This window comes from Carassius carassius, chromosome 15, assembly GCF_963082965.1.
Source record: "Carassius carassius chromosome 15, fCarCar2.1, whole genome shotgun sequence".
NCBI classification, from domain to species: Eukaryota; Metazoa; Chordata; class Actinopteri; order Cypriniformes; family Cyprinidae; genus Carassius; species Carassius carassius.
The window spans coordinates 32,265,708-32,291,837 of NC_081769.1; the positions used below are offsets into that span (position 1 = coordinate 32,265,708).

At 33.8% G+C, this 26,130-nt stretch overlaps 2 protein-coding genes across 4 annotated transcripts; one reads left to right on the top strand and one right to left on the bottom strand.

The window, feature by feature from the left end:
• Positions 1-1,483: 1,483 nt before the first annotated feature.
• On the bottom strand, positions 1,484-5,301 carry etfb (electron transfer flavoprotein subunit beta). The gene is made up of 6 exons (XM_059567135.1): positions 5,145-5,301; positions 3,822-3,980; positions 2,474-2,632; positions 2,319-2,381; positions 1,960-2,118; positions 1,484-1,701 (listed from the first exon to the last, which is right to left on the bottom strand). The coding sequence occupies exons 1-6, from the start codon at positions 5,196-5,198 to the stop codon at positions 1,531-1,533; spliced, it is 765 nt and encodes a 254-aa protein (XP_059423118.1). The 5' UTR covers positions 5,199-5,301; the 3' UTR covers positions 1,484-1,530.
• Positions 5,302-9,117: 3,816 nt separating this feature from the next.
• On the top strand, positions 9,118-17,007 carry LOC132157874 (upstream stimulatory factor 2). 3 transcript variants are annotated; one of them, XM_059567138.1, is made up of 9 exons: positions 9,141-9,185; positions 9,299-9,314; positions 9,421-9,523; positions 10,474-10,561; positions 11,757-11,795; positions 14,151-14,209; positions 14,377-14,471; positions 14,596-14,724; positions 16,798-17,007. In XM_059567138.1, the coding sequence occupies exons 3-9, from the start codon at positions 9,478-9,480 to the stop codon at positions 16,876-16,878; spliced, it is 537 nt and encodes a 178-aa protein (XP_059423121.1). In that variant the 5' UTR covers positions 9,141-9,185; positions 9,299-9,314; positions 9,421-9,477; the 3' UTR covers positions 16,879-17,007. The 3 variants fall into 3 exon arrangements, with proteins under 3 accessions (XP_059423120.1, XP_059423119.1, XP_059423121.1); XM_059567137.1 differs by lacking the exon at positions 9,299-9,314 and having other exon boundaries at positions 9,118-9,185; XM_059567136.1 differs by lacking the exon at positions 9,299-9,314 and having other exon boundaries at positions 9,124-9,185; positions 9,444-9,523.
• Positions 17,008-26,130: the final 9,123 nt, after the last annotated feature.

A 26,130-nucleotide genomic window follows, 5' to 3' on the forward strand; every position in this document is an offset into this window, starting at 1 on the left:
AATACAAATAATAATATGCATATGAAAAATAACTTTTTATTGTCATCAAATGATACTGTACAATCAGGCGCTTGTGGTAACAGGATTTACTCTTGTTATGCTGAGAGAAACTGTCTTGTTAAAACTTTAAACAACATAATTAAACTACACTCATAACTACACTGATTATTAATTACACAATAAATGACAGGGGTCACAGAAAAGTTTTAATGAAACAAACTAAATGGCTTATTAGTGCATTCAGAATGTTCCCTTCAATATTGATGTACTTTGTCTTGAAATGCACTGAAAAGAAAACTGGTGAAGCCTCATGGGGATGAATGGCTGTTGATGGAGCAGTGTCTCTCAGCATTCACCTGAACAGAAAGAGTCAGACACAGAGGAGCAGGTGCTATGTGATCGACATGAGTCCGGTCTGGATTTGTGACGGCACCGAAAAAACTTTACTGGCCTCAAAGTTTGCTCCATCACCAGTGATGAAAGACCTAGAGAAGAAGAAAACGAGACAGAAGAATAGGGGAATTATAGACCTCTGGATCTTAAAAAGAAAATGTTGCTTATATGCAAAAAATGCATAATATTGCATAATTTATGATTGATGAAATTTCCGTCACTTACAGTGTTTTTGAATTTTTTATATATATATATATATATGTGTGTATTAGCTGTAATGCACTTAAAAACAGTGAAATGTAATTAATTTTAACATTTGAATGACAAAGTAGTAGTCACTCAAAATGTGTCTTTTAATTTATAATCTCAAAAGAGTGGAAAAAGTGGAAATCAGGATTATGCATAAAATAAATCATGCATGTGAAAATGTGCTGAACAGTTCAGAAATCATGTCTTTGTGGCAGGTTTTCACCTCATTATACTTATATATATATATAAGTGACTCTGGAGCACAAAACCAGTCTAAAGTTGCTGGGGTGTATTTGTAGCAATAGCAATAGCAAAAAAAAAAAAAAAAAAAAAAATTGTATGGGTCAAAATTATCGATTTTTCTTTTATGCCAAAAATTATTAGGATATTAAGTAAAGATCATGTTCCATGAACATATTTTGTAAATTTCCTACTGTAAATATATCAAAACTTAATTTTGGATTAGTAATATGCATTGCTAAGAACTTCATTTGGACAACTTTAGAGGTGATTTTCTAAATATTTTAATTTTTTTGCACCCTCAGATTCCAGATTTTTAAATAGTTGTATCTCGTCCAAATATTGTCCTATCATAACAAACCATACATCAATGGAAAGTTTAATTATTCAGATGATGTATAAATTTTATTTCGAAAAACTGAAACTTAAGACTGGTTTTGTGGTCCAGGGTCACATATTATCAAGAAGTAAAACTACTAATGGTAATAGTATTTAATCTAATAAGGGGCGACTTTTTGCATGTTAAATGCAATATCTTTAGCTAGGCCTCAAATTTAGTTTCATTTCATTTATTTGTGCAAATTGAACAATCCTATGATATTCTCACCTCTAGTGTTGTCTGCGCCGGCCCTTCAGCATCTGCTTCCTCTATATTCTTCCAGCCTCTTTCAGTTTTCCCACCAGATCATCAACCGTCTCCACTTTGACTCCAGCTTGTCTCTGAGGAGGTTCATCCACCCTCAGCACCTCCAGCCGTGAGCTCACATCCACTCCCAGATCGGCTGGCTTCACATTCGCGATCTTCTTTTTCTTCGCTTTCTACAAGGGCACAAAAATGCTTAAACATGCCTTATTCTGCAGCCTTGCTGAGCAGAAAAGACGTAATTTTTACTGGTGGTGTATATATTTACATACAGTATATACATCTGGGAGACTTTTTATCTTGTATTGCATTCAAGCTATATATTTGATCAGTTGATGCATTACATGGGAATCAAACTCATGACCTCAGAGTCACTAGTGCAACAGAATGTAGTGTAATAATCATTGGCGATGTGCGGCGTGGCATTACAGTACCATGATGTTGGGCAGCGTGGCATATCTGGGAGTGTTGAGACGGAGGTCAGCGGTCACCACGGCTGGCAATTTGATCATAATGGTCTCCAAACCACCATCAATTTCTCTCACCACCTTCAGCTTGTCTGCTTCAAAGGTCACCTCAGATGCAAAGGTTCCCTAAGAAAAGGATAAAACAATAACCCATTAATAGATTCACTATCCCCATCAGGCAGCGAAAACATCAATTTAGACTCTCTGACATCTTCTGAAGAACTCTGCCCATGCAAAAAAATGCTAGGGTGCTCAAATCCATAGTAATAGTGATGCTTTTCTTCTCAAGCATCACCACACATACTGATGGGAGGAAGATGTCTGACCTGCGGCCAGTCCAGCAACGCTGCTGTCATCTGTCCAGTTTGATTGCAGTCATCATCTATGGCCTAGATGAGAAATATTACCACGATATCATGAAATCCATTAATGAATAGTCAGTAATTTGAGATCATTGTGGCATAATTAACAAAGCAGCTACCTGTTTACCCAGAATGATCAGATCGGCCTGCTCTTTCTTAGCGAGAGCAGCCAAAATCTTGGAGACCTGCAGGGGACCGAGTGTCTCGTAGTCCTTTCCGGACACTTCCACGTGTATGCCACGGTCTGCACCCATGGCCAGGGCCGTCCGGATCGTCTCCTACAACACAGATGTTACTGTCAGGACGCTGATTAAACATTAACCGGCATATAATAATACAGAGTGTCTATTTACACTAAATCTTAGTCATATTGCATTGGAACGGCATTTATTTTCAATAAAAATGAAGGAAATAATCAAAAAGTTGAAAATAAAGTATCGGGTAGTGTGTAGGGATGGCTTTATTGTCCCAATAAGGTGACATTAATTTAATAATTTGAATTAAAATGATAATTTACACTGAATATGTTATTGCATACTGTTTTATAATGGGTGCAGATAATTGCCCATTTTTTGCAATAAGTAGTATAAATAGCAGATAATCCTGCTATTTTAACATGGTGTAAATAGAATCCATTGCCATTTGCTCTTAGCGTAAACAGCATATAACTAAAAAATATAGATATTTAGTGTAAATAGCATCCATAGCTAAGAAAATGTTTTTTTTTTTTACTTCGTGCATATAGCCTCGGTTTAATACCATTTTCTCACATAGGATAGTAAATGAACATAAAGACATAAAACTGTTTACTGTTAAAGAAGCTGCAATTTTTGTTGTTTTTATATGACATTACAATAGTCAAGTTGGAGATTTCTTATTTTATAAAATTAATTATAATATTTTTTTTCTCTTCTCGCCAAGGCTGCATTTATTTGATAAAATATGGTAAAAACAGCAATATTGTGACATATTATTAAAATTTAAAATAACTGTTTTCTATGTGAATATCTGTTCAAATGTAATTTATTTCTGCGATGAACAGCTGTATTTTCAGCATCATTACTCCAGTCTTCAGAGTCACATGATCTTCAGAAATCATTCTAATATACTACTCGAGAAACATTTCTGATTATCATCAATTGTTGTGCTGCAAAATGTTTTTTGTGAAAACTGTGGTATTTTTTTTTCAGGATTATTTGATGGATAAAAACTAATAGAACAGCATTCCAATTAATGTACTATCTACTGTAAATGTTAATTATTACTTAAAAATATTGTATTTATCATACAGCCTACATGTGTCTCCTAGACAGTTTTCCTTTTATGTTTTTACAATTAATAATTTCCCCCAGTTTTGGCATCTTTTTAACCATAACCAACAAATTTATTTAGTGTCCCTCAGCAAGAAAGTTCAAAGTTAGCATCCTTCACCAAAAAGAGTCATCAGCAAACTTGAGCACTTCTGACCTGAACCTGCTGAGGACCACAGCTGACGGCCACAACCTCCTTAACAAGCTTCTTCTCCTTCAGTTTGACGGCCTCCTCCACCGCAATCTCACAGAAGGGGTTCATCGAATGCTTGACACCGTCTGTAACCACACCAGTGCGGTCCGGCTTGACTCGGATCTGAGGAAGACAGAGACAGAGACGGTGCTGAGACTTCAAGAAGGATTTTAAAAAAAATGCATCAGCTGTGCATGCCTCGTAACATGCAGCAGCATGTTTAACCTGTGCATGCTCTGCCAAGAGTGGCATGGAGGACACTGACTGATTATGACACCATAAAGGCCTTTTGATAACCCACGGCATGCACTGAACATATCCAGCTCACTGGAATGTGTTAGAAACTGCTTTGAAGAGATTATAAAGAGATGGATTTGGGATATTTAACATGGTATTGACAGCCAGCCTGATCAACATGACCTGACAATCAATAAATTACACCATAGTAACTCATCTGTTATCGGATTACTTAATAATGGCCAAAACAGAAGCAAACGAGTGTTTGGGTTACATGGTCATTTGCTGTTAAATGACAAATATACTGCAATTAATTCTTTAAAAAATACCAAATGCACTAAAACAGCATTTTACATGATCTTAAAATTAATATTTACAACTATTAAACTAATTATTTTTTTTACTTCAGTTTATTGATTAATTTACATAACAGCTGACCAGATAATGAGAAATAAGGTTGAAGATCCACATATGTGAACAGAAATATTAAATATATGAAAATGAAAGTGCTGATACTGCTTGTCATCATTTTATACATCTAATAATGATAAAAGCATTCTATTTTCTTGCGTAATAAATATAAATCTAAACATGCAATCATGCACATATACAAAATTTCTTAATGCAATTACATATATATTATAAGACAATAGAAGGAGCAAGCAATATAAGTCATGTAAACTTTAATGAAAAGCTAACGAAGACTAAAAACAATTTCTATGTCATTAAAAGATGACTTTATGTTTCATTTCTTAACATTATCAAATGTATTTGAACAACTCACATTCATATGCATGTTTATAAACTACAGCTGAACAGGTGAAGCAGAACACATTTCATTATTATTAAGATTGCATTGATAATTCATCAGATATTAATTAAAACTACAATAATAACAACAATGACCTTCATCAAACAACCCAGTGTTCATGTCTAACCTCATTCAAGAGAACAGCTGGCCTGGAATCAGCTATAAAACAGGGCAACTCCGCGTTTATTCATAATTAAAAGCATCCGTATGTGTTTATTGAAAGATTATGTTTTGTATACCTTGACAGCATAGTCAATGACCCGCTTAACTCCGACCAGAACCCGCGCGCTCATCGTGACTCTTCTTCTGGCTCTGATGAATCCACTTCAGCACGAGCGGTTTTGGTGTGACACCACTTGGGGCGGGGTTTAAAAAACGCCCCTTCTGTGAGCCAATAGAACTGCTCAGATCAGAGAGCTGTCAATCAAAAACTGAGAACTGGCCAATCAGTTACACCGAATGTTCTTGCGCTCTAGCGCTCTGTCTGAAACGCACTAAAAAAGTCTTAAAAGTAGGTTAAAGGTCGCGTGGGTGTTGTGGCTGTTATTTCTAATGTAAAATAAAGAGTAAGAAGTCTCGTGTGATAATTAATATCACACTATGTAGATTTCTTAAAGTTGCTCCAAGTTTTGTGGCAAAAAAATAATATATATATACACATTTAAAACAAATATAATTATATTATATAATATATTATTTCTACATTATTTTATACAAATGTTTACAGTACTTTGTATGTGTGTGTATATAATAAATTCACCATATATATTTTTTTCATGTATTGTATGCATGTATATAATAAATATTAATACATATAATATTATGATTTTTGCATTCTTTGCTTGTTTGTTAATACATGATATATAAAATTGTAATTTAATATTATAATGTGCTTTCATATATGTAATTTTATATATAATGTCTAAATCATCACGAAGCTGGAAACTTGTTATATTAGATGGATGTTATATTATATATAAGAAATATATATATACATATTGTATTTTATGTACTTTATGGTCTTCACTAGGTTTTTAAATAAAGCCTCTGTTTTCTGCGTATTCCTTATTTTTGTGTTCATTTTCATCTATAGAAAAAAAAAATTCTAATCAGTAATATTCTGACCTCATTAATGTCCCACTATGTATATATGTTTTTAAAATCCCAAACATTTGCACTTTTTATCCTCTCTGCCTATTTTATTTACCGTAAAATAAATCCTTTGGAATATAATTTTCTAAGAAGATTATTTTTAGTTTTATTAGTTTGGACTGATTTTTAACCATATTTTTATCCCTAAATTCTGACTTCATAGATTCGTTTTTCAGAAAATAATATTTATATAATATTTATTTAATATGCATTAATATTATTATTGATGTTTGAATACAATGCTGCATATTTCCACACTCCAGTTCAGTTGGTGGCAGTAATGCATCATTAGCTGGTTTACCATTAAACCTCAGATGAAGAAGAGGACTGTCACGTGACTGGAGTGTTTGGGCTTGATTCAGGGCAGTGATGGATCAGATAGAGCTCATCTCACACACACTACAGTCAGACTCAGGTAATGCATTACACTTCCAACAGCTCAGGGCTCAAGCAATGCAAACCACTGCAGAAAGTTTTGAGAAAGATGTCATGCATGCAGGACATTTCATGCACTGTAAGTTTGTGAATGTATGGATTGAAAAAAAAAAGATTTATTAATGCATTTTGATTGAAGAAGCATTGTGCATCTTCTATACAGCTGGGGATACATCCTAAACTGTTACTGGTCCTCAAAACGGTTTTGTATATTTTAGAGATCAACATCTGCTGAAAAGTTATACAAAGTTTTAAATGTAATTATTGCACTTTTATGTGTCACAGGAACAAGAAGTTTTTCTGCAGCCACAAATAGTTGGACAAATAGCTGAAGGTATGTCTTGTTCATCACATGATGCTTTTTGTAATTAATATATTTTTCCTTTATGCATGCTTTATTTGTTACGGTTTTCTCTTTTCATGATATTTTACTGTATTCCCAATATATTAGCATTTAATGACATGAAATTTAACAATGTTTATGCAAAGTCCTATAGTATGATGTGCTATAATTGATCTAAAACTGATTTTAAACACTCTATTTTTTATGAAATGTTATATACTATACATCATGTCGTGTTAATTAAAATACTTTTAGATTACTTATCAATAATATTACTTATAAACAAAAACCTCATATTTTGATATCAATGAACTTTTTTTTTTTTGTCAACTACCCATCCGCTGTATTATTTTCTTGATGTAGGTGTTGCTGCCAGTGTTACTCGTCCTTTATCTCATGTAAACAGCAACATTCACTATCAGTTTCACACAAAAAAATACTCGCAGACAGGTGAGTTTCCTTTTAGTGTCATCATAGATAAATCCTCTATTAGAGTCAAACTGATGTCTGTCTGACACTTTATTTCTCTGGATAATGTTTTTCATTTAATCTCTCATGAAATCTGTCAAGAAGCTCTTTGATCGTACTTAAAATCAAAAAAAAAAAATAACTCATGAGTAAAATATCCAGATGCATTATGTTAATGTAGAAAAATTGCAAGGAAAAAGGGAAATTAGGGAAAATGTCAAAGTGGAAATAATAAATAAATAATGCATGTTTTTCCTTTATTTTGTGTGACTGGTGAGATATGCCTGGGAGATGTTTTCTTGAGTTTTACCCATTAGCAGTCATGTGATTCTAATCTCTGGCTGGGATTGGCACTGGGCCTGAGTCACATGTCAGTCAGGCGGCGTGTCACATGACAGATGATTGGAGTGGGGTGCTGTTAAGGGGAATTTACAAATACTATTCTGTTAGTGAACAACTGTGTCATTCAAACCTTTAAATGAGATCATGCACGGCTCTCTGAATTGCAGGAATAATGGATGAATGGAGAAATGAGTCAGGAGACACTGGAAACTTCCAATTACAGCTGTTTCCTCTAAACATCAGGTTCTGTGGCTGACAAAAAGCAGCAGAACAGCTCTTGTTTTTATGATTATTATCCTGTAGGGGTGTCACCATACCTTAATCGCATCACATTATTCACAAATATCAGCTGAAGTATAATGACCACATGCTGTTTGGATGCCTGTTCCTTGTATTCAGGGATGAATGTGATGGGAATTTTAACGTTGTGTTACTCCTTTACCAGTTTACTAGTGTTTAAAGTCATAAAAAACATGTAAAGATCTGGAAAGTACTACATTACAAGTCTGAGGTTAGGAATAATTATGATTTTTTTTTTTTTTTTTTTGTACCATGAATTATTATTATAATTTAACATAACTGTTTTCTATTTAAATATATTTAAAATAGTAATTTATTTCTGTGATCCGCAGCTGTATTTTCAGCATCATTACTCCAGTCTTCAGAGTCACGTGATCTTGAGGAAATAATTATTATATGCTGATTTGCTGCACAAGAAACATTTCTGATTGTTATCAATGTTGAAAACATGTTTTTATTTAATATTTTTGTTAAAAATGTGCTACACTTCCGTTTAAAACTTTAGAGTATTTTAAGATTTATTTATCTTTTAAAGAAAGAAAGTAATACTTTCATTCAGGAAGGATTCATTAAATTGATCAAAAGTGACAGTAAAGACATTGATCATGTTACAAAAGACTTCATTAATTGATGTTCATTATACTTTCTGTTCATCAAAGAATTGTTAAAAAATTATGTATCATGTTTCCACAAAAATATCAACCAGAAAAAACTGTTTTCAACATTGATAACTACTATTAATAATTGAGAATCCAAAAATAATTGATAATAACTGAGCTCAAAATCAGCATATTAGAATGATTTCTGAAAGATCATGTGATGATTAGACTTGAGTAATGATGCTGAAAATTCTACATTGAATCACAGAAATAAATTTAATTAAAAAATATATTCACATAGAAGACAGTTACTTTCAATTGTAAAAATATTTCACATCATTACCGTTTCACCTGCATTTTTTATCAAATAAATGCAGCCTTGGTGAGCAGAATAATTTTTTTTTGTTTTCTTTTTTAAAAAACACTGAAACTTTTGACCGCTAGTTTTTTTTCAAGACCTGAAAAACTTCTAGAACTGGTTCTATACATATTGTTCAACAATCATTTGAAAAAGACGTATTAAGAATCAATATTGGATTATTCTCATGAAATGCACGATTAATCTGATCAACTCAGATCAGTGACTGCAGAGTAGAGGTGTTAATGTGGTCTCTGAATCCAACATCACTAAATCCCAGAAGGTATGGAAGCAACCAGCTCGCTCCCTGCATCAGCACCACTTTTACTTCCCATTCCATTCGCTTATGCTTATTCATTATGTCGTGATGTTCCACAAATCTTATTCGACGCGCAGCAGAACGTGACAACGTGTCAGAGCAGAAGATGAAAATTATACAAACTCAGCTCTAACTAAATAGCCAGATGTTCTGCTTTTGTTTGTGGGTTGTATAATATTTCACGCCTGTTTTCTTGCAGACAGTAATTCAAAACTCTTTCAGTAATGAAGACAGTCCTGCTGGAGAAGATACGGCCATGTCCATGCAGACAGCAGCTGACCCTACGCTCACACACACAGCTGGTACGGATCATTTTATAGAGGTTTATAGTATCACATTCAACATGATTCAATAGATTGAGAGGTTGTGCTTTATACAGTGCTTTCTCCTTGGTTAAATTAAGTTCTTAAAAACCTCACCAAACAGAGTTCTTCCATCAAATAATGCATTCATTATTCATTCATGTTAGATGGTTTAGTTTCAAAAGCATGCATTTATCTGCATTTCACAATGACTTCAACTGCAGCTCATGCTTTTCAGGATCCATGCGATGATGTAAGTGTTTACTTATTGTGAATAATCAGTTTTTATAATTTAATTACAAATGAAAGGTGATTGATCTCATTATTGTATCTTTTTTTTTAGTAACTGTGTTTTTTTTATTATTGATTATCCCAAAGTAGATATATTTTATATTTGTAATAATGTAAACACACACATTTTATATATGTACAGTTGAAGTCAGAAGTTTACATACTCCTTGCAGAATCAATGCAAAATGTTAATGATTTGACTATTATTTACTATTAATTCAAAAGTTTACATACCCTTAATTATTAATATTGTTTTGTTAGCTAAATGATCCGTATGCAACTCTTGCAGAAGGTTCAAACACTCACAGATGCTCCAGAAGGAAAAACCATGCATTAAGAGCAGGGGTGTGAAAACTTTTGAACCGAATGGAGATCTTTTAAATATTTTTTTTTATTTAGTACTGCCCTTCAAAAGCTCCAGAAGATACTTATATGTTTCCCATTAGACAAAATAAGGGTCTTAATGCATCATTTTATATGTGTATACATACATACACACATGTAAAATGTATGTATATAAATAATATCTTATACTAGCCGTCTCTGAACTCTCAGTAACTCTCTTATCAGGATAAACATGATGTCTCTCTTGGTGGCAGTAAATGTGATTTGAATTTAGTATGTGTACCGATACAACATCTGTGGTCTCTCTCATTTAGGTCAGTTCTACGTGATGATGACTCCTTCAGATGTTCTGCATTCTGCCTCTCAGCAGACTTTAGCTCCACGCACACATATCTACACTGTGTGAGTACAAGATAAACTGCATTTACAGCATGCCACAGGTGTTGTCTATTAAAGTGTAACTCGATTGATCGAAATTCATAACATTCACACCTTTATAGGTTAAATAATACAGCGTCGGGGGTTAGTCTTTTGAATTTGGGATGGGATTTACTCAAGAAGTTCTTTGTTGCACCGCTGCATGCTTTCTTTTTGTGCCTTGCTCTCCTTTTAACCTTGGGATCCCACTAGTGCATGGGTGAATCAATGTGAAAGCAGTGCTGTTTGTCATGATTCTGTTTGCTGACAGTATCATGTGCTCAGATTCAGTCAGAATTAATGGGAGAGCGTGGTTTGCTGTGCTTCCTTTTGAAGCTGCTGGTTTTAAGATGAAAATGGGTGATGCTGCTCACATGTATGTGCGGTTGCAACATCCTTATCCTCCTAAATAAGCTTAGTAGAAATATCTAGCTGAAGAATCACGTGGCAGAGGTGGGGTTTTTTTTCAGACACAGACAGCTTTTGCAGCTCATGTGACATGAATGCAATGTAATGAATGGCACAAGAGTCATAATCTTACTTTCTTCCATTAGAATTCCAAATCCTTCAGGTTATTAGATCCTGGGATAAAAACCACTATAGTTAGAAAGTGTGGATTGTGTTCAGGATGCAATACTAATCACTCAGATACAAAGTACAAGTGTTGTTTTTTTTGTATTTATATATGTTATTATAGTATTTATTAATATTTTAAATACACTTTTAATATATATTTTCATAATTTTGCTTTGTGGATGTGCTTTATACAAAAGTGTTGTATCATGATTGTAGTGTTGTATCAAGTGTTGTCACATGAACTAAATGGCTCATTTTAATTCAACAGGCACCAATATTTATCTCAGAAAAAAATATTTTGAAGTTTGGTCAAATAAAAGTAATGTTTTGCTCTATTGTTCATTTTTGCACGTTTTTTAGATCTTCCATGTTTACAAAAAATTGCATATTCTGCTCGGTGTAAATACAGCACAAATTGCAAGTTGTATACCATTCCAATGTATTTCTCAATCGATTTTTGTGTTCATCAGATTTCTTTGGTAACCATCAAAGCAAACAGTGTCTTTCATTTTCTATCCATGTTTAAGCCGAAATGTCATTAATTAGATAATTTTTCATAAGTCTTTTTTGAAATGTCTGAAATATATTTTCCACTTCTCTGCAGAGGTGAACACAATGCACAAAAGCATGAAGGTTTTAACTGGTAAGAAGAACTTTTACATCCCATTAACAAAATAAATTCAAATAAACACAAAACTATCAGGCGTGCAGAAAATACAGAGCTGCAAAAGTAATAATTTCCAAACACGCTTCAGACACTCAAACATGCCTGTTTTCCATTATTTAGCAGATAATCCAGTCCTAAGTACATGTTATTGCTTGAGACAATATTATTATGTCCTGTCCATTCAGGCCTCTCAAACCAAATAAGTTGCAATTCCTTTTGCCACCACAGGTGGCGCAGAATTTTCCGCACTTAACTGTATACTGTGGTTCTTTAGTTTATCACAGTCTTCTATAGAAGCCCGTTTCCACCACTGAAAAAAAAAAAGTCATTGCAACTTTTTTTTGTTCACAATTCTGACTTTTTTTTTCTCAGAATTGCGTGACATAAACTTGCTATTGTGAGTTAAAAAAAGTCATAATTGCGAGACATAAAGTCACAATTCTAAGAAATAAAGTCAGAACTGCTAGATATACACTCACAATTCTGACTTTTTTTTCTCGCAATCGCGAGTTTATATCCCGCAATTCTGACTTTTTTCTCAGAATTCTAAGACAAACTTGCATTTCAGATTTTTTTTTTCGCAGTTGCGAATTATAAAGTCAGAATTGTGAGATTTAAACTCGCAATTATGAAAACATATCGGCCCCCCCCCACCTTAAAATTGGACTTCAACTCGCAATTGTGAGAAAAAAACAGAATTGCAAAATATAAACTCGCAATTTAGAGAAAAAAATAAGTCAGAATTGCGAGTTTTATCTAACAATTCTGAATTCATATCCCGTAATTGCGTGTTTATATCTCACAATCCTGATCAAAATCAGAATTATAAGATAAAAAGCAATAAGCTTTTTTAATTTTTTAGTCAGTGGCGGAAACTGCTTCCATAGGCTTCTGAAGCCACTCCCTCTGTGTATATAGTGCTTTTAATATAAAGAGATGTAGGGATAGACTACCTGTAGTGTAAATTAAAATAATCTTCAGTTCAAAAACACTTTTTGCTGTTATGCATTTGCACAGATAAAGCGTCTCGCTTCCTTCCTGGTGTTTTGTGAGATGCTTTACCCTGTGTGTTCTCCCCTGTGCGGTGAGACAGACGCGACGCTGCGGAGTCGTGACTTAATTAAAGCGTACCTGAGGGAAGATTCACGCGGAGAACAGTTGTGTCATTAGGCTAAAGTCGGGCCTCGTCGCAGACGGCAGCTGTTTGCATCGCTGCAATTTATAACCTAATGAACACAGCCGATGCTACGACTCCCCTGAGATCAGACGCGAAGGACAGAGAGACCTTACGCACATATCTGCCAGTCCACACTAATAATAGCTTCAACTTTACTAAGCTGGGATTAAGTTTGTCATTCCTGCTAGTGGTTGACCAGTATGGGCTTTTTTAATGTCCCAATATCGGTATCATGAGTTGTAGGGTGGCTGATGGTAGATTCATTATAAATAGGCCTACATACATGTTAAAAGCAAATGAGATCCATACAACATTGATGAAATTTTTAATAAACACTTACACAAAAAAAAAAAGAGTAAGTGTTCATGCTGCCTTTAACTTTTATGTTTAGTCAGCTTGAAATGTTAAGTTGTACTAAGTGACAACTTGGATATTTTAGTTGAGTAAACTTAAAATTTAAAGGCAGTAAACACATTTTTTTTACAGTTAGCTTTACACAGTATTGATCTGTAATTTAATTTTTTTTGCAAATAGTTTAAGTAAAGCTGAAAGGGTTGTCTCTAGTGTTTAAACATTAAATACTTTTGTTAATCACTCCCAAACAAAAAAATAATTTTGTTTATTATTATTATTTCCCAAAGAAGTACATTTTAAATCACAACTTTAGAGATAATACATTTTAATAAAATTAACTTTACTAAATCGCAGTCTTTATTTTATTTTGTGTTTGTTCTTTCAATTGTTTTATGTATTTATATATTATATATTTTAAAATGTTTGTTATTAATTAATTTATCTATCATTTTATTTGATCATTCTTTAGTTTTCAATCATTCATTCTTTCTTTCTTTAGTGGATAAGTTTTTTTTTTTGGATCATATTATGTTTTATAAAGATAAGATTGCAAGCCTTGTAAAATATTTACACTGAGATTTTAAAGCTAAGAAATATACGCATATGCATTTTGTATTCCTTTTTATTTTGTTTAGTGTTTGTTCTTTATTTGTGATTGATTTTAAGTAGTTTTAAGTTTTGAATATGGGAAATATAAGGTTGGAGATGTTAAGCCTTTCAAAACGCCTTCACTGTGATACTGAAGTGAATAAATGTATGAAATATGCATATTATTTTATTTTTTCCCATTATTACTTTAGGAAAATGGACATTCTGCGCACTCCTAGAGATGAGAGGAGAAGAGCACAACATAATGAAGGTCAGTTATCATAATCTAGTTTTAGAAACAGTTTCTAGATCTCAGAAGGCACTGATGTGAATCCTCCTGTAGAGGCCAGTAGAGGGTTGATGGACTTAACACGTAGTGCAATTTTGGACAATATGTCTTTGATTTTGCCTCTGATCGTTCTTGTTGTTGATGTGCAGTTGAAAGGCGACGGCGAGACAAAATCAACAACTGGATTGTGGCACTCTCGAAAATCATCCCAGACTGCAGCATAGACGGCACCAAGACTGGAGCGGTGAGCTGCATGCTGCTTTGTTCCCCTAAATGAAGATCTGACCTCAGTTTTGACCTGTTAGTTGCAGGAGATGCTTTGAAACTGCATCTCTCTCTCAAATCCATTGCGTTTCTCGATCCTCCAGAGTAAAGGTGGGATCCTGTCAAAAGCGTGTGATTACATTGGCGAGCTGAAGCAACATAACCAGCGGCTGCAGGATAGTTTGAGAGGAGTGGAGAGAGTGCAGATGGACAATGAGCTGCTCAGACGGCAGGTATGATGCATTTAACATCAGCTTAGTGACAGTTCGTCAATGAGATTGTCATGCAATCCCTATTCTTTGCATTGACATATTGATTATTTTAGGCTGTATCAACATTTTCTTAAATATATATTTTCTAGGATTTTTTTTTGCACAAAAAAACCAGCCACAATTACCCCCCCCCCCCCCCCCCTTTTAATGATCTTTAGAATTCATCAGGCTATTTATGTTACTGTGCCTTTAAGACTATATGCAAATAACCTTCTGTGATTGGCTGACCTCTTCACATTTAAAGTTCTTATTTCTGTTCATCAAAGTGTGCTGAATAGCTGTTAATATGTAAATGTGGATGAGCATATGTTAAAGATATCATATTAGACATCACTGTTGTTGTGAATGTTTGATTACGCCTACATAATTTATTTTTAAGCAAACAGGGAAATCCTGTCTGTATTCCCTGAAATCTAATGATGAACATTTTACTCTTTATTTAGAGATTTTCAACATTTTATGAAGGAACCCATGATAGACAGAGAGAGTGCTGGATATGTCTGGCCTACATTAACATGCATCTACATGTTTTGACATGGCATTGTTGGTTTGCATTACATTTTATTTAATGCATTTTAATGAAATTGGATTGCAAAATGTTTAGCTTTTTAACTTGATCCTACATGTATGCTGAAGTTTACTTATTATATTTTTATTCAATACACATTTTAGTTGGAAATCATATTGAACATTAAAAAAAAAAAAAGTGAAGTGACATTCAGCCAAGTACGGTGACCCATACTCAGAATTTGTGCTCTGCATTTAACCCATCCGAAATGCACACACACAGAGCAGTGAACACACACACACACTGTGAGCACACACCCGGAGCAGTGGGCAGCCATTTATGCTGCGGCGCCCGGGGAGCAGTTGGGGGTTCGATGCCTTGCTCAAGGGCACCTAAGTCGTGGTATTGAAGGTAGAGAGAGAACTGTACATGCACTCCCCCCACCCACAATTCCTGCCGGCCCGGGACTCGAACTCACAACCTTTCGATTGGGAGTCCGACTCTCTAACCATTAGGCCACGACTTCCCAAAAAATCAGACTCCTTTTAAAAAAAAATCAGACTCCTTATCAGACTCCTTTTAAAAATACCAGAGATAATTTTTCCTCCTTTTTGTATGCATTTCTTTTTAACCCTCAAAATCCAAATATACACACTCATTCAATAATCACACCCATTCATTCAGTGTAATTTCACACACAGTTTAATTCTCAGACTCAACCTCTCCTTTACTAGAAAGCCACAAACGTCACCTATTAGCATGAAGCACTGCACCAGAAGAGGGTGACAAAGAGTGGTAAAATTATGTCATTTTCTCTAGTGACGCAACACTTTATTTTAATTTTTTTATACATTTAAAAAAAAAAATATTTTACTATTTTATTTTTATTTTGTACTATTTCTACTATTTTTATTTTATACAATTTTATTTTATTTCATTTTAATTTGTACTTTTGTTTTATACTCGTGTTTTATTTTTATATTATTTTTTTTTTAAATATTTATTTTATACTATTTGATTATTTTAATGTAATATCCCCAGTAACTCATTTGATTTTAGTTGTAATATTTGTGTTCTTTTATTTTATACTGTTTCATTTGTGTTATATATTAATACTATTTTTTGTACCATTTTATTTAATTACATTTTAGTTTTATTTATATTTCATTTTTATTTATACTGTTTTATTTTTATATTGATAATATTCATTTTTGTTTCATGTTATTATTTAATAGTGCTTTATTTATTTTTATATAATATCTTCAGTGATTCATCTTTTATTTTAATTTTAATAATACAGCAATTATTAAATATATATATATATATATATATATATATGGTTTTATTTAATTGTACTATTTTTATTTAATTTATAAAATTTTATTATATATTTATTTTATTATAATATAAAAATGTATGGCTGGAATGCAATGTTGCTTTGCATAAAAGTATCTGGCAAATGCATAAATGTACATATCTAAAACATCTTGATATTTAATAATCATTTTCTGTGTTGTTGCTTTCAGCTGGAGGAGCTCAAGAGCGAGAACGGCCTTCTGCGAACGCAGCTAGATCATCATGGCATTGACACGATCGCAGACGCCTAGGCACAAATTGAGCCTCAGGCATTCTGGGAAACAGATTCTGGTCAATCCAGACGACAAAAGGCTCTCGGAGAATGACATGGGACTGCAGTGAGCCGAATGACAAACGCTGGCTTGTGCTCGAGAGTCTGTCTCAGAGACTGGATCCTCTTCAGAGCTGATGTCTGATACTGTCCGGCCTGCTACCGATGAGGTCAAAGGTCAAGACGTTTCCATTAGCACCAACACCAGGTGTTTCCTAAATAACTCTGAACTAAAGAGTAGAATATACTGTAGTTATACAGTGTTATTAGTTGTCCCCGCTCTATAAAGCACCCCAGGCATTTTCCGTTTGCTTTTCCTAATTTTCCAGCTTTGTTGCTTTCAATTTTGTCTTCATGCTTTACTTGGAGTATTAGTTGTTTGTGCAATGCCTCGTTTAATTTAAAATTCTCCTGGAGAAAAGCTGCCACTTTGTGGTGTTTGGGAAGGTCGATACGGGATGAATGAAGCCGTGATGAAATTTCATTAGCGGTTCCAGTGAAATTTAGTGTTAAAATCAGAACAAAAGCACCTGCGGACGTCTCCTGCTGAAAGAAAGCTCTGATGCAAGAAAATGAGCTCCGTCTGGGATTATTAGCTTCTTATCTCAGATCGTCTTCAGAAGACAGTTCGGAAAGCATCTCCTAATCTAAGAAGCAAATGAGAAAATATTCACAAAGCCTTGTAGCTAAATGCTGGACGTGTTTGTTAATGTGTGCTAGAGGATTATTCTGTTACCTTCATCTGATCAGCAGGTCTGAACTCCTGGAAATGTAATGGCCTGTCTGGGTTGCTAAGTAAGCCTATTTGCAATCCTTGAAAGTTAGGTTTTTGTTCTTAGTTTACTTGGTAAGTGCCTGAACATTTTGTGCCATATTTATATGAATAGCATTAATGGAATAGTTTTGTTCCAGGCTGTTATTTTTCTCCATAATTCAATCATTATTCAATGATTAACCATTGCTCTTACAATACAGCAGCAAAAGACATGAAAACCAATTAAATGTTCTTTTTACAAGAGACAGGAAAGATTTTATTTTAGTTTGTTTTAATGTTTTATTTTACTTATTTTACTTTTCCTCACTTGAATCTGTTGAATGATTTCAGTGAATGTGTTATATAGTGCATAAGCTTGTTGGGACTCTTTATTTAATTTTCTTTAATTTTATTTCATACTATTTAAAATTAAATGAAATAAAATGTAATCATTTTAAATTAACGTATTTTATTTTATTGCATTTAATTGCATATTTAATTTATTTAATTTCCTTTTGTCCGGTCTAAAAGACCTGATAAACATGATGGGCTGTCTTTGTTGGTAAGCAGGCTTAAGTTGCAATTCACTGATATTACAAAAAGCCATTTTATCTCTTGAATACGGTGGCCGAGAGAGCTCAACACGCTGCAACTTAAGAAAACACATGCACCCCCGGTTTCACAGACAAGGCTTAAGCCTAGTCCTAGACTAAAATGCAAGTCTGAGTTGTTTCAAATGAAAGAAACTTGTACTGATTGATCTTAAAATATATCAGTGCCTTTGTTTTGTCTCAAGATGCACACCAGTAATGTTTTTTTCTAAGGCATGTTTATAAAAATTACTTAAATGTCCTAATTGAACTATGGCCTAATCCTGGTTTAGGCTAAACCCTGTCTATGAAACCAGGCCGCAAACTGACAAAAAAAACCAGCAAATGAAGAAAACATCTTCATTAGTTTGACAACACAAAGTGTTGCAAATCATCACAACACATGCACATTAAGAAACAATGAATGAAGCATTGCAAATTTATTTTCATTAACCTTGAAATTATATTTAGCTGAGGATATTAAAGTTAGCCATCTTAAGTAACGTTTTACATTTAATCATGTAACTATTCAGTTTTGTTATATGCATGTGTTGTGATGATTTGCAACACTTGTGTTGTCAAATTGATGAAGATGTTTTTTTTTATTTGCTGGTGTTTTTTCAATTTGCATGTGTTTTCTTAAATTGCAGCGTGTTGAGCTCTCTCGGCCACTGTACTTGAAGCCTTCAAAACATCACAAATTCAAAGCTTGTTGAGGCGAATGAACCCTTCCTGGAGAATAGACGTCTTCAAGTAGCCCTGCAATATCCAACCAAGTAGTTTTTTCACTTTTCAAAAACAAAAAAACAAGGAGTATCCATCCCATCGGATTGCTGTTTAAACCCAATCTGGAAAATTAAAAAGTTTATATAAATGTGCAAAGCCAAATACACCTTTGTTCTGAAGAAGGTGTTTCATCTGGCTTTGTGGTGAACCATCAGTACAGATTCATCGTTATAGTTCAGTTTTCGCTGCAGAAGCCAGTGCTACTGTATCATTTTGGTATTGCAGCATATTAAAATTTCTTAGCAGAAAAAAAATCCTATTAATGACAGACTCAAAATCTGTCTTCAGACTTGCATCCATGCACCAAATACACTGTCCGTTCAAAAAAAAAAAATGTCACACACTTTAATATTTCGTTGAACAACCTTTAGCTTTGATTATGGCACGCATTTGCTGCGGCATCATTTCGATAAGCTTCTGCAGTGTCACAACATTTATTCCAATCCAGAGTTGCATTAATTTTTCACCAAAGTCTTGTATAGATGATGGGTGAGTCTTCTCCAGCACATCCCAGAGATTCTCAATGGGGTTCAGGTCTGACTCTGGACTCTGTGGTGGACAATCCATGTGTGAAAACGATGTCTCATTCTCGCTGAACCACTCTTTCAAAATTTGAGCCCGATGGATCCTGGCATTGTCATCTTGGAATATGCCTGTGCCATCAGGGAAGACAAAATCCATTGATGGAGTAACCTGGTAATTCAGTATATTCAGGCAGTCAGCTGACCTCATTTTAACATCCATGCAGTAATTGTCCAATAAGAGGATCTCACCTATTTGCTTGGTTAAAATCCAGATGGTGACTTTTTTTTTTTGGACGGGCAGTGTATAAACATCCAGCAAATTTTTTTTTATTTTACTTTTTTTTTGGGGGGAGTCCTCCTTCATGTTCTTTGTGCCAGAATCGATCTTTGAAGCATATTCTGATGGATTTTAATAGTTTAAAGTCTGTCTGAACGCTTTATGTTTCAGTTGACCTTTATGGAAAGATTTTTAATGAAGTACTGTAAGGCCAGAGCTGGTTTTAGATTTTTTATTTTTTATCCAAGATCAAATTTAAAAACTTAAGTTGAACTTAACTAATCCCGTTCCCACCATGAATATACCCGAAGTAGCTCATAAACAATTAAGCTAAACAGATGGTTGAACATCTTTTTTATTTCTTTGAAGTGTAAGTCATTGTTCACTGATTAACCATTTCTTTCAAATCAAATATGGCTCAAAGTGATGTGAAAACCAATGAAGTTTGATCATAATTTGACATGACACATTTAAACTTTCTATATTTGAATTAAAAAGTGAAAAAGGAAACATTTTCAAGGAATGAATCCTCGTACAAGTCTGATTTCAAATGATTTCAGAAGCTGTTGTTTGGGCTATTTTTATGGTTCTTGACAGAGTACGGTTGAATGGAAAAGAGCTGCATGAAGACTCTTCAATTCTCTTTTCCTGATCCATTGAAGAAATAACAACCTGGGGGTGAGTATATTCCCAAAGCTTTCGTTTTTGGGTGAACTGTTCCTTTAAGACATCACAGCAGAGAAAAACAATATATGTAACTAAAACTGTACTGAAGACAATGCAGTTAATAATAGACTACAGCTTCAGGTCAGTTGTTTCTAGATAAATATCACACCTTCTCTACAGGACTGTTAGCAGATTGCTGCTGTATGATAATTATTTTGTAATAAATGATGCCCTGAACGAATGCAGTGATTACCCTCGTGGTCTTACAGTTGACCGAAAAATAAACAGAGAAATAATTTCAGGAGTTTTAACATGACTTTAAACTCTCCTCAGAGAGGCAGAGAAACTTTACTAAGCATCGCTTTTACAGTCTCTTCATAAACTTTGTTTCAAAGTAATGGTCTGGGAAGGCCTCATAATTAACACGGATATTAAGTAGCTGAGGTTATTTAAACTTCCTTGGTTTTTTATATGGATTTTAATATGAAGTTTCAGCATTATAATAATTTTCATTAGAAGCATGATAAGGTAGTGTCTCTATAAGCACCTAAGCTTTGAGGAAATTGCTGAATGATTATAGACTTAACTACCGAATTTACTTGTTAAAAAAAGAGAACAATCTAAGTTAATGTGTAATCTATTAATAAACGTTATTACACAAAGGCTTGAAGAGTCACCATTGTGTACTATTAAAATGAATATTAAAATCATCATTTCTGTTAATCATAATACCTTTTGGGCTGGACTAAGTAAATACATATTTAAAAACTTATATAATGTATATAGTATGTATCTTGGTATTTCTGTTTTTTTTTTTTTTGTCCGATATGGCTTTAAAAAGTATTTATTTATAAAAAAAATATACATTTATTTTAAATAGCCATGTCATTTTAAGTGTTATTTTATTAAATGTGTGAGGAATTGCTATAATAATAATTATAATTTCTTTTTTTAGGGATGGGCTGTGCAGCTAAAAAATAATAACGTGTGTTATATATATATATATATACATATATATACATATATATATATATATATATATATATATATATATATATATATATTGTTTTTTTTAATTCATGCTGTGTATATCTTAATATTTATTTTAAGCTAGACAAAGAGTGTAAATTATTTATCTAATTTATTTTAACTAATCCTTTCATTTTTAAGCGATATTTTAAGTCTATGTATTTTTATTTTATTTCATTTCATTAATTATTTATTTTTTACATAGGCATGAAGAATATCCATTGTGAGATATATATATATGGGATATTAATTTATTAATTTGCTTATTTGTTTGTTTAAAGCAAAAAAACATTGTAAATTATAATTTTTTTACTTACAGAATTTGAATTAATTGGTTCAATTAACCGATTGAATTGATTTATTTGCAACAAAAGCAAATCATTGAATCTGAGTTTTTAACTGATTTATTAAATGCATAGAAATTAAATTAGCATAAAGCATCGGTTGTCTACATTTGTGTAATGACACAGAGGAACTGGAAAACTAAAAATACAATTATTCACAATGTTGCTTACATTTATATAATTAGCAAAATCATTGTGAAAATATTAAATGTATCATACTCTTAAGGGATTTTTCAGGATTGGCAAATCATTCCTGTGATTGGTGTATTGTATTTTAAACGTAGGCCGGTCTCATACAAATGACCTGAGAGATAATAGTTTGGAAGAGGAAAGCACAGCTCACTCAATCTCTCTCAATTCATAACTGTCTCTATTGTGTCTTTAAATGAGGTTAGAGTCACAGCTGGGACGATTTTATCTGATTGTTCGTGAAAACAGAGCGAACGCTTGGCTAATATCTTTTCTTGTTTCAGACTTCATTTATTCTCAACCACCTCTGCGTCTCCAGGGATTCTTCACTCATTATAATTCTCCTCATCATTCATCATTGTTCACACCTTGCTTAGGAAATGACCCTCAACTATCGGAGAACGGCACGTGACACCAGAGACGGCAGGAAATCTCAATCATATCAGTATGAAAAACATAATGCTGCTTTCATTGATCAAATGTCAGATGCTCCAAAACTATTATTAGCATATTTATTTTCTTTATGCATGCCATGCCTTGGATTAAATAGAGTGCAACAGTTTGTTTTCTCCATGCTGTATGCATTGCAAATTATGTAATAAAGTATCTTTACACTCTCAAACTTTGCAATGAATATTAAATTAATTGTATTTTATATGAATCATCAATTACTTCGTCAGTAGGGTTATATTTTATCTTTAACTTTTTTCAGAATATTTTTTATTATTATGAAGTTAGAAGACAAAAAAGATGAAATCACAAAATTGCAAAACTGGATTTAAATGAAACATTTATATATATATATATATATATATATATATATATATATATATATATATATATATATATATATATATATATATATATATATATGTATGTATATATATGTATATGTATTATGTATATATATGTATATGTATTATGTTTCATTTAAATCCAATTTTGCAATTTTGTGATTTCATCTTTTAGTGGTTTAGAATTATATATAAAAACATTATTTAAAAAAAAATAATGCAACAATATATAAATTGTTTAAAAAAATAATTCAAATCCAATGTTGCAATTTATCTTGGAGATTTAGAAGTTTTACAACATAGATTTTTTTTTTCAAAAAGACAAATATAACAAAAAGTTTGTTTAATTCAAATCCAGTGTTGCAATGTTGTAAATTATCTCTGAGGATTAGAACTATTTGGATTTTTTTTTTTTTTTCTTTTTTTTTTCATTTAAATCCAAGGTTGTAATGTTGTTCATACAATCTGTGAAGAACAAACAATAGGAAAAATACTGCAGTGCCAAAAAGAAAGACAGTAGAACATATCCTTGATTGCCTCGTTTCTGTTTTTTTGAGGTCATCACTCCTTCACCTTCACCAGTCTTGTGTTTTGGCACGTCTGTGAGCCGCCGGTCAGACACACAAAGGCAGGCGTCTGTCTGTCCACTGCTCCGTTTGACCTGACTGATCTATGGACCCATGTCCCTGCCGTCCTGCAAATACATAAACAATAGAATCAGGCTTCCTGGATGCTGCTTTAATTGTGTTGGCTTGATGAAGCCGAAATACTGTTGTTGTACTTGGTACAGTACATGAGTTTACATTTCTAAATCCTCTTCTAAATTAATATGCTTTTAGCATTTATGAATGGTTGCATTGTTGGATGCATTGCATCAGATGCATTTGAAAAAACAATGCATCTTATATTCTGGAGTGTATGCAAGGCTTTTTTGTAACGTATGTGAAATTATGTTGTATTTGAGTCTATAAAAGTCTCCACACAGTACTCGCGATCATGGGTGACTCTCAAAAGCACACAAAAGCGTTCTGTTTCGTGCAACAGAGACGTTTGGGGCCGCCGGAGTCCTCGCTGTGTTCTTTCTGAAGGACTTGATTGTCACAGCTGAACTGATGTCAGAGCGCAGTGAACCCGTCAGCTTGTGTTTTTTGTGTTTTACAGTACTGTAACGCCGCTTCAGCAAAAGACATTGTTCGGCTGCAGGTTGTTTGTGCTGTAATGTGCTGTTCATGCATATATTCCCCACTGCCTCTCATCTAGTCTTAGTGTAGAAACACTCTTCTACTTTTTACTGAAGAGCTCGTGGCAAACTTCCTCTACACTTTTCTGTGAATTTTCATCATTGCAACAGCCATCTTATTGTCGTTTGAAAGAATAAATGCGAAAAGGTCGAAAGCAAACACATTTGGACGAGTGCCTTCGTCTATAAAATCAATGTACCTTTTATTTATTTAGTAGGCTGGATGAAAATAAAATCTGATGGCGCTTAATAAAAGCAGCGGAAACTCCCAAATATCAGATCAGGTGGTGGAATAAATGCTAACAGAATCACAGAACGTGGGGGTCAAATATAAAATAGCAAGAAATATAAATAAACTGGAGGGATGAGGAAAGGGTGAAATGGCATAATTTGGACTCAAAGTGAATTTGTAGCAAAAAACGGATTTTGATTGGACGTGTGATCTTTGACATCAGCAGCTAAAGGTAAGGAAGGTATTTTCCTTTAAAATTGATGTGTATTGTGCCGTCCTAAAATACATGAAATATATAATTATATATGTGTATATATATTTAAAAAAATCTAAATGACAAACTCTCGAGATTGCAAAAGACAAAAAAATAAAAATAAATAAATGTATTTATACCAGCTGGCCCCCATCTTCACACAGATTTAAGTCGATCAGGTGTTGAAGGTCAAGTAGCTTCATTCACCTCGCCACAATAGAGACCTCATGTACCATTAAAGGTTGTGTTTTTTTTAAGCTATGATTGTGTTTACAGTGTGCAATATAACATATGTTCATGTTTCGCACAGTATTTTTCACAAAATTCACCTATCTGTATACTGCTGTTTTCACTGTCATAAAAACGGGCTGATGACTTCCTTGTTCTATGAAGTCCCTCCTTCAGAAATACGTAACGAGTTCTGATTGGGCCAGCGGTTCCTGTGTTGTGATTCGACAGCAGCTTAGCGCACGTTACCCTCCTGGAAACGCGATTGGGCTAGTTTTAAAAAGCAAGTGTGCAGGAGCATGTGCTGGAGATGTACTTATAATCACAGGAGCGTTTTTACTGACGAGATGCGCATGAAAATCGCATTTGATTTTTTTGCACAGCCCTAACATCTAGTTAACAAAACGAAACAGCGTTGCCCTTTGTGTAATAAGGTACAGAAACTGTTAAACGCACCAACTTAAATAATTAAAAACACTTACCGGTTGTGGTCCATAAACAACGTCTTCTCCAGTCAAAGAGGGAACTGCTCCATCTTTCGGGAATAATCTTTGTGCGAATCCGGCATTAAACTGATTGAGATTGAGGAAGCTGTCCTCAGCAAAATGTGCTGCACATAGTTTTACATGTGGATTATAATTTTCGGGAACCGAGTTAAACATAAATTGTGACCATTGATCTCTAAGTACAGCGTCCCTGGGAAGCACAAACAAAGATGATTGGACTCCGAGATTAAAATAACAGCGTTTCGACGACATTGCGACAAACACAAACGCAGCTTTTCCTCTTCTCCATCGGAGCGCAACAAGACCACGCCCCCTTCTTTTGTGTATTCATGTGGGCGAAGGTTAGTAAAAAACTGTTTTAGTGACGTCATTACTACAGGAACTAGAGGGATGTAGTCCAAACGGGTCGTTCGATGTCGGCGAATTCTCGCTTGGCATTGAACTTTGAGCTTTAGAATTTTAAAGATATTATTTATACTCTAACAACAACATTACACACTAACTAAAGTTTAAAACATGGGATCACAAAGAATGGGACCTTTAAAATAGAAACCATCATCCCCATCCTAAAGAAACCCCAAATTACAGGACTAAATGACTACAGGCCTGTGGCTCTCATGTTTGTCCTCATGAAGTCATTAGAAAAACTGGTGCTGGCCCACCTGAAGGACATTACTGGATCCTCTTCAGTTTGCCTACAGCACAAGCAGGTTTGTGGGCGATTGTGGACAATCATGTTCTGCAACATCGGGACAGTCCGGGGACTTATGTGAGGATCCTGTTTGTGGACTTCAGCTCGGCTTTTAACACGATCATCCCA

Bases quoted from the DNA above. Each gene is read 5' to 3' on its own strand.
- etfb (XM_059567135.1), bottom strand. From the start codon at position 5,198: ATGAGCGCGCGGGTTCTGGTCGGAGTTAAGCGGGTCATTGACTATGCT. The intron at 2,633-3,821 runs GTCAGAAGTGCT...TCTGTGTTGTAG, and splicing joins GTGGTCCTCAGCAGGTTCAG to GAGACGATCCGGACGGCCCT. The intron at 2,119-2,318 runs GTCAGACATCTT...TCCTTTTCTTAG, and splicing joins CGTTGCTGGACTGGCCGCAG to GGAACCTTTGCATCTGAGGT.
- LOC132157874 (XM_059567136.1), top strand. From the start codon at position 9,148: ATGTGGTCTCTGAATCCAACATCACTAAATCCCAGAAG. The intron at 14,210-14,376 runs GTCAGTTATCAT...GTTGATGTGCAG, and splicing joins AAGAGCACAACATAATGAAG to TTGAAAGGCGACGGCGAGAC. The intron at 14,725-16,797 runs GTATGATGCATT...TGTTGCTTTCAG, and splicing joins ATGAGCTGCTCAGACGGCAG to CTGGAGGAGCTCAAGAGCGA.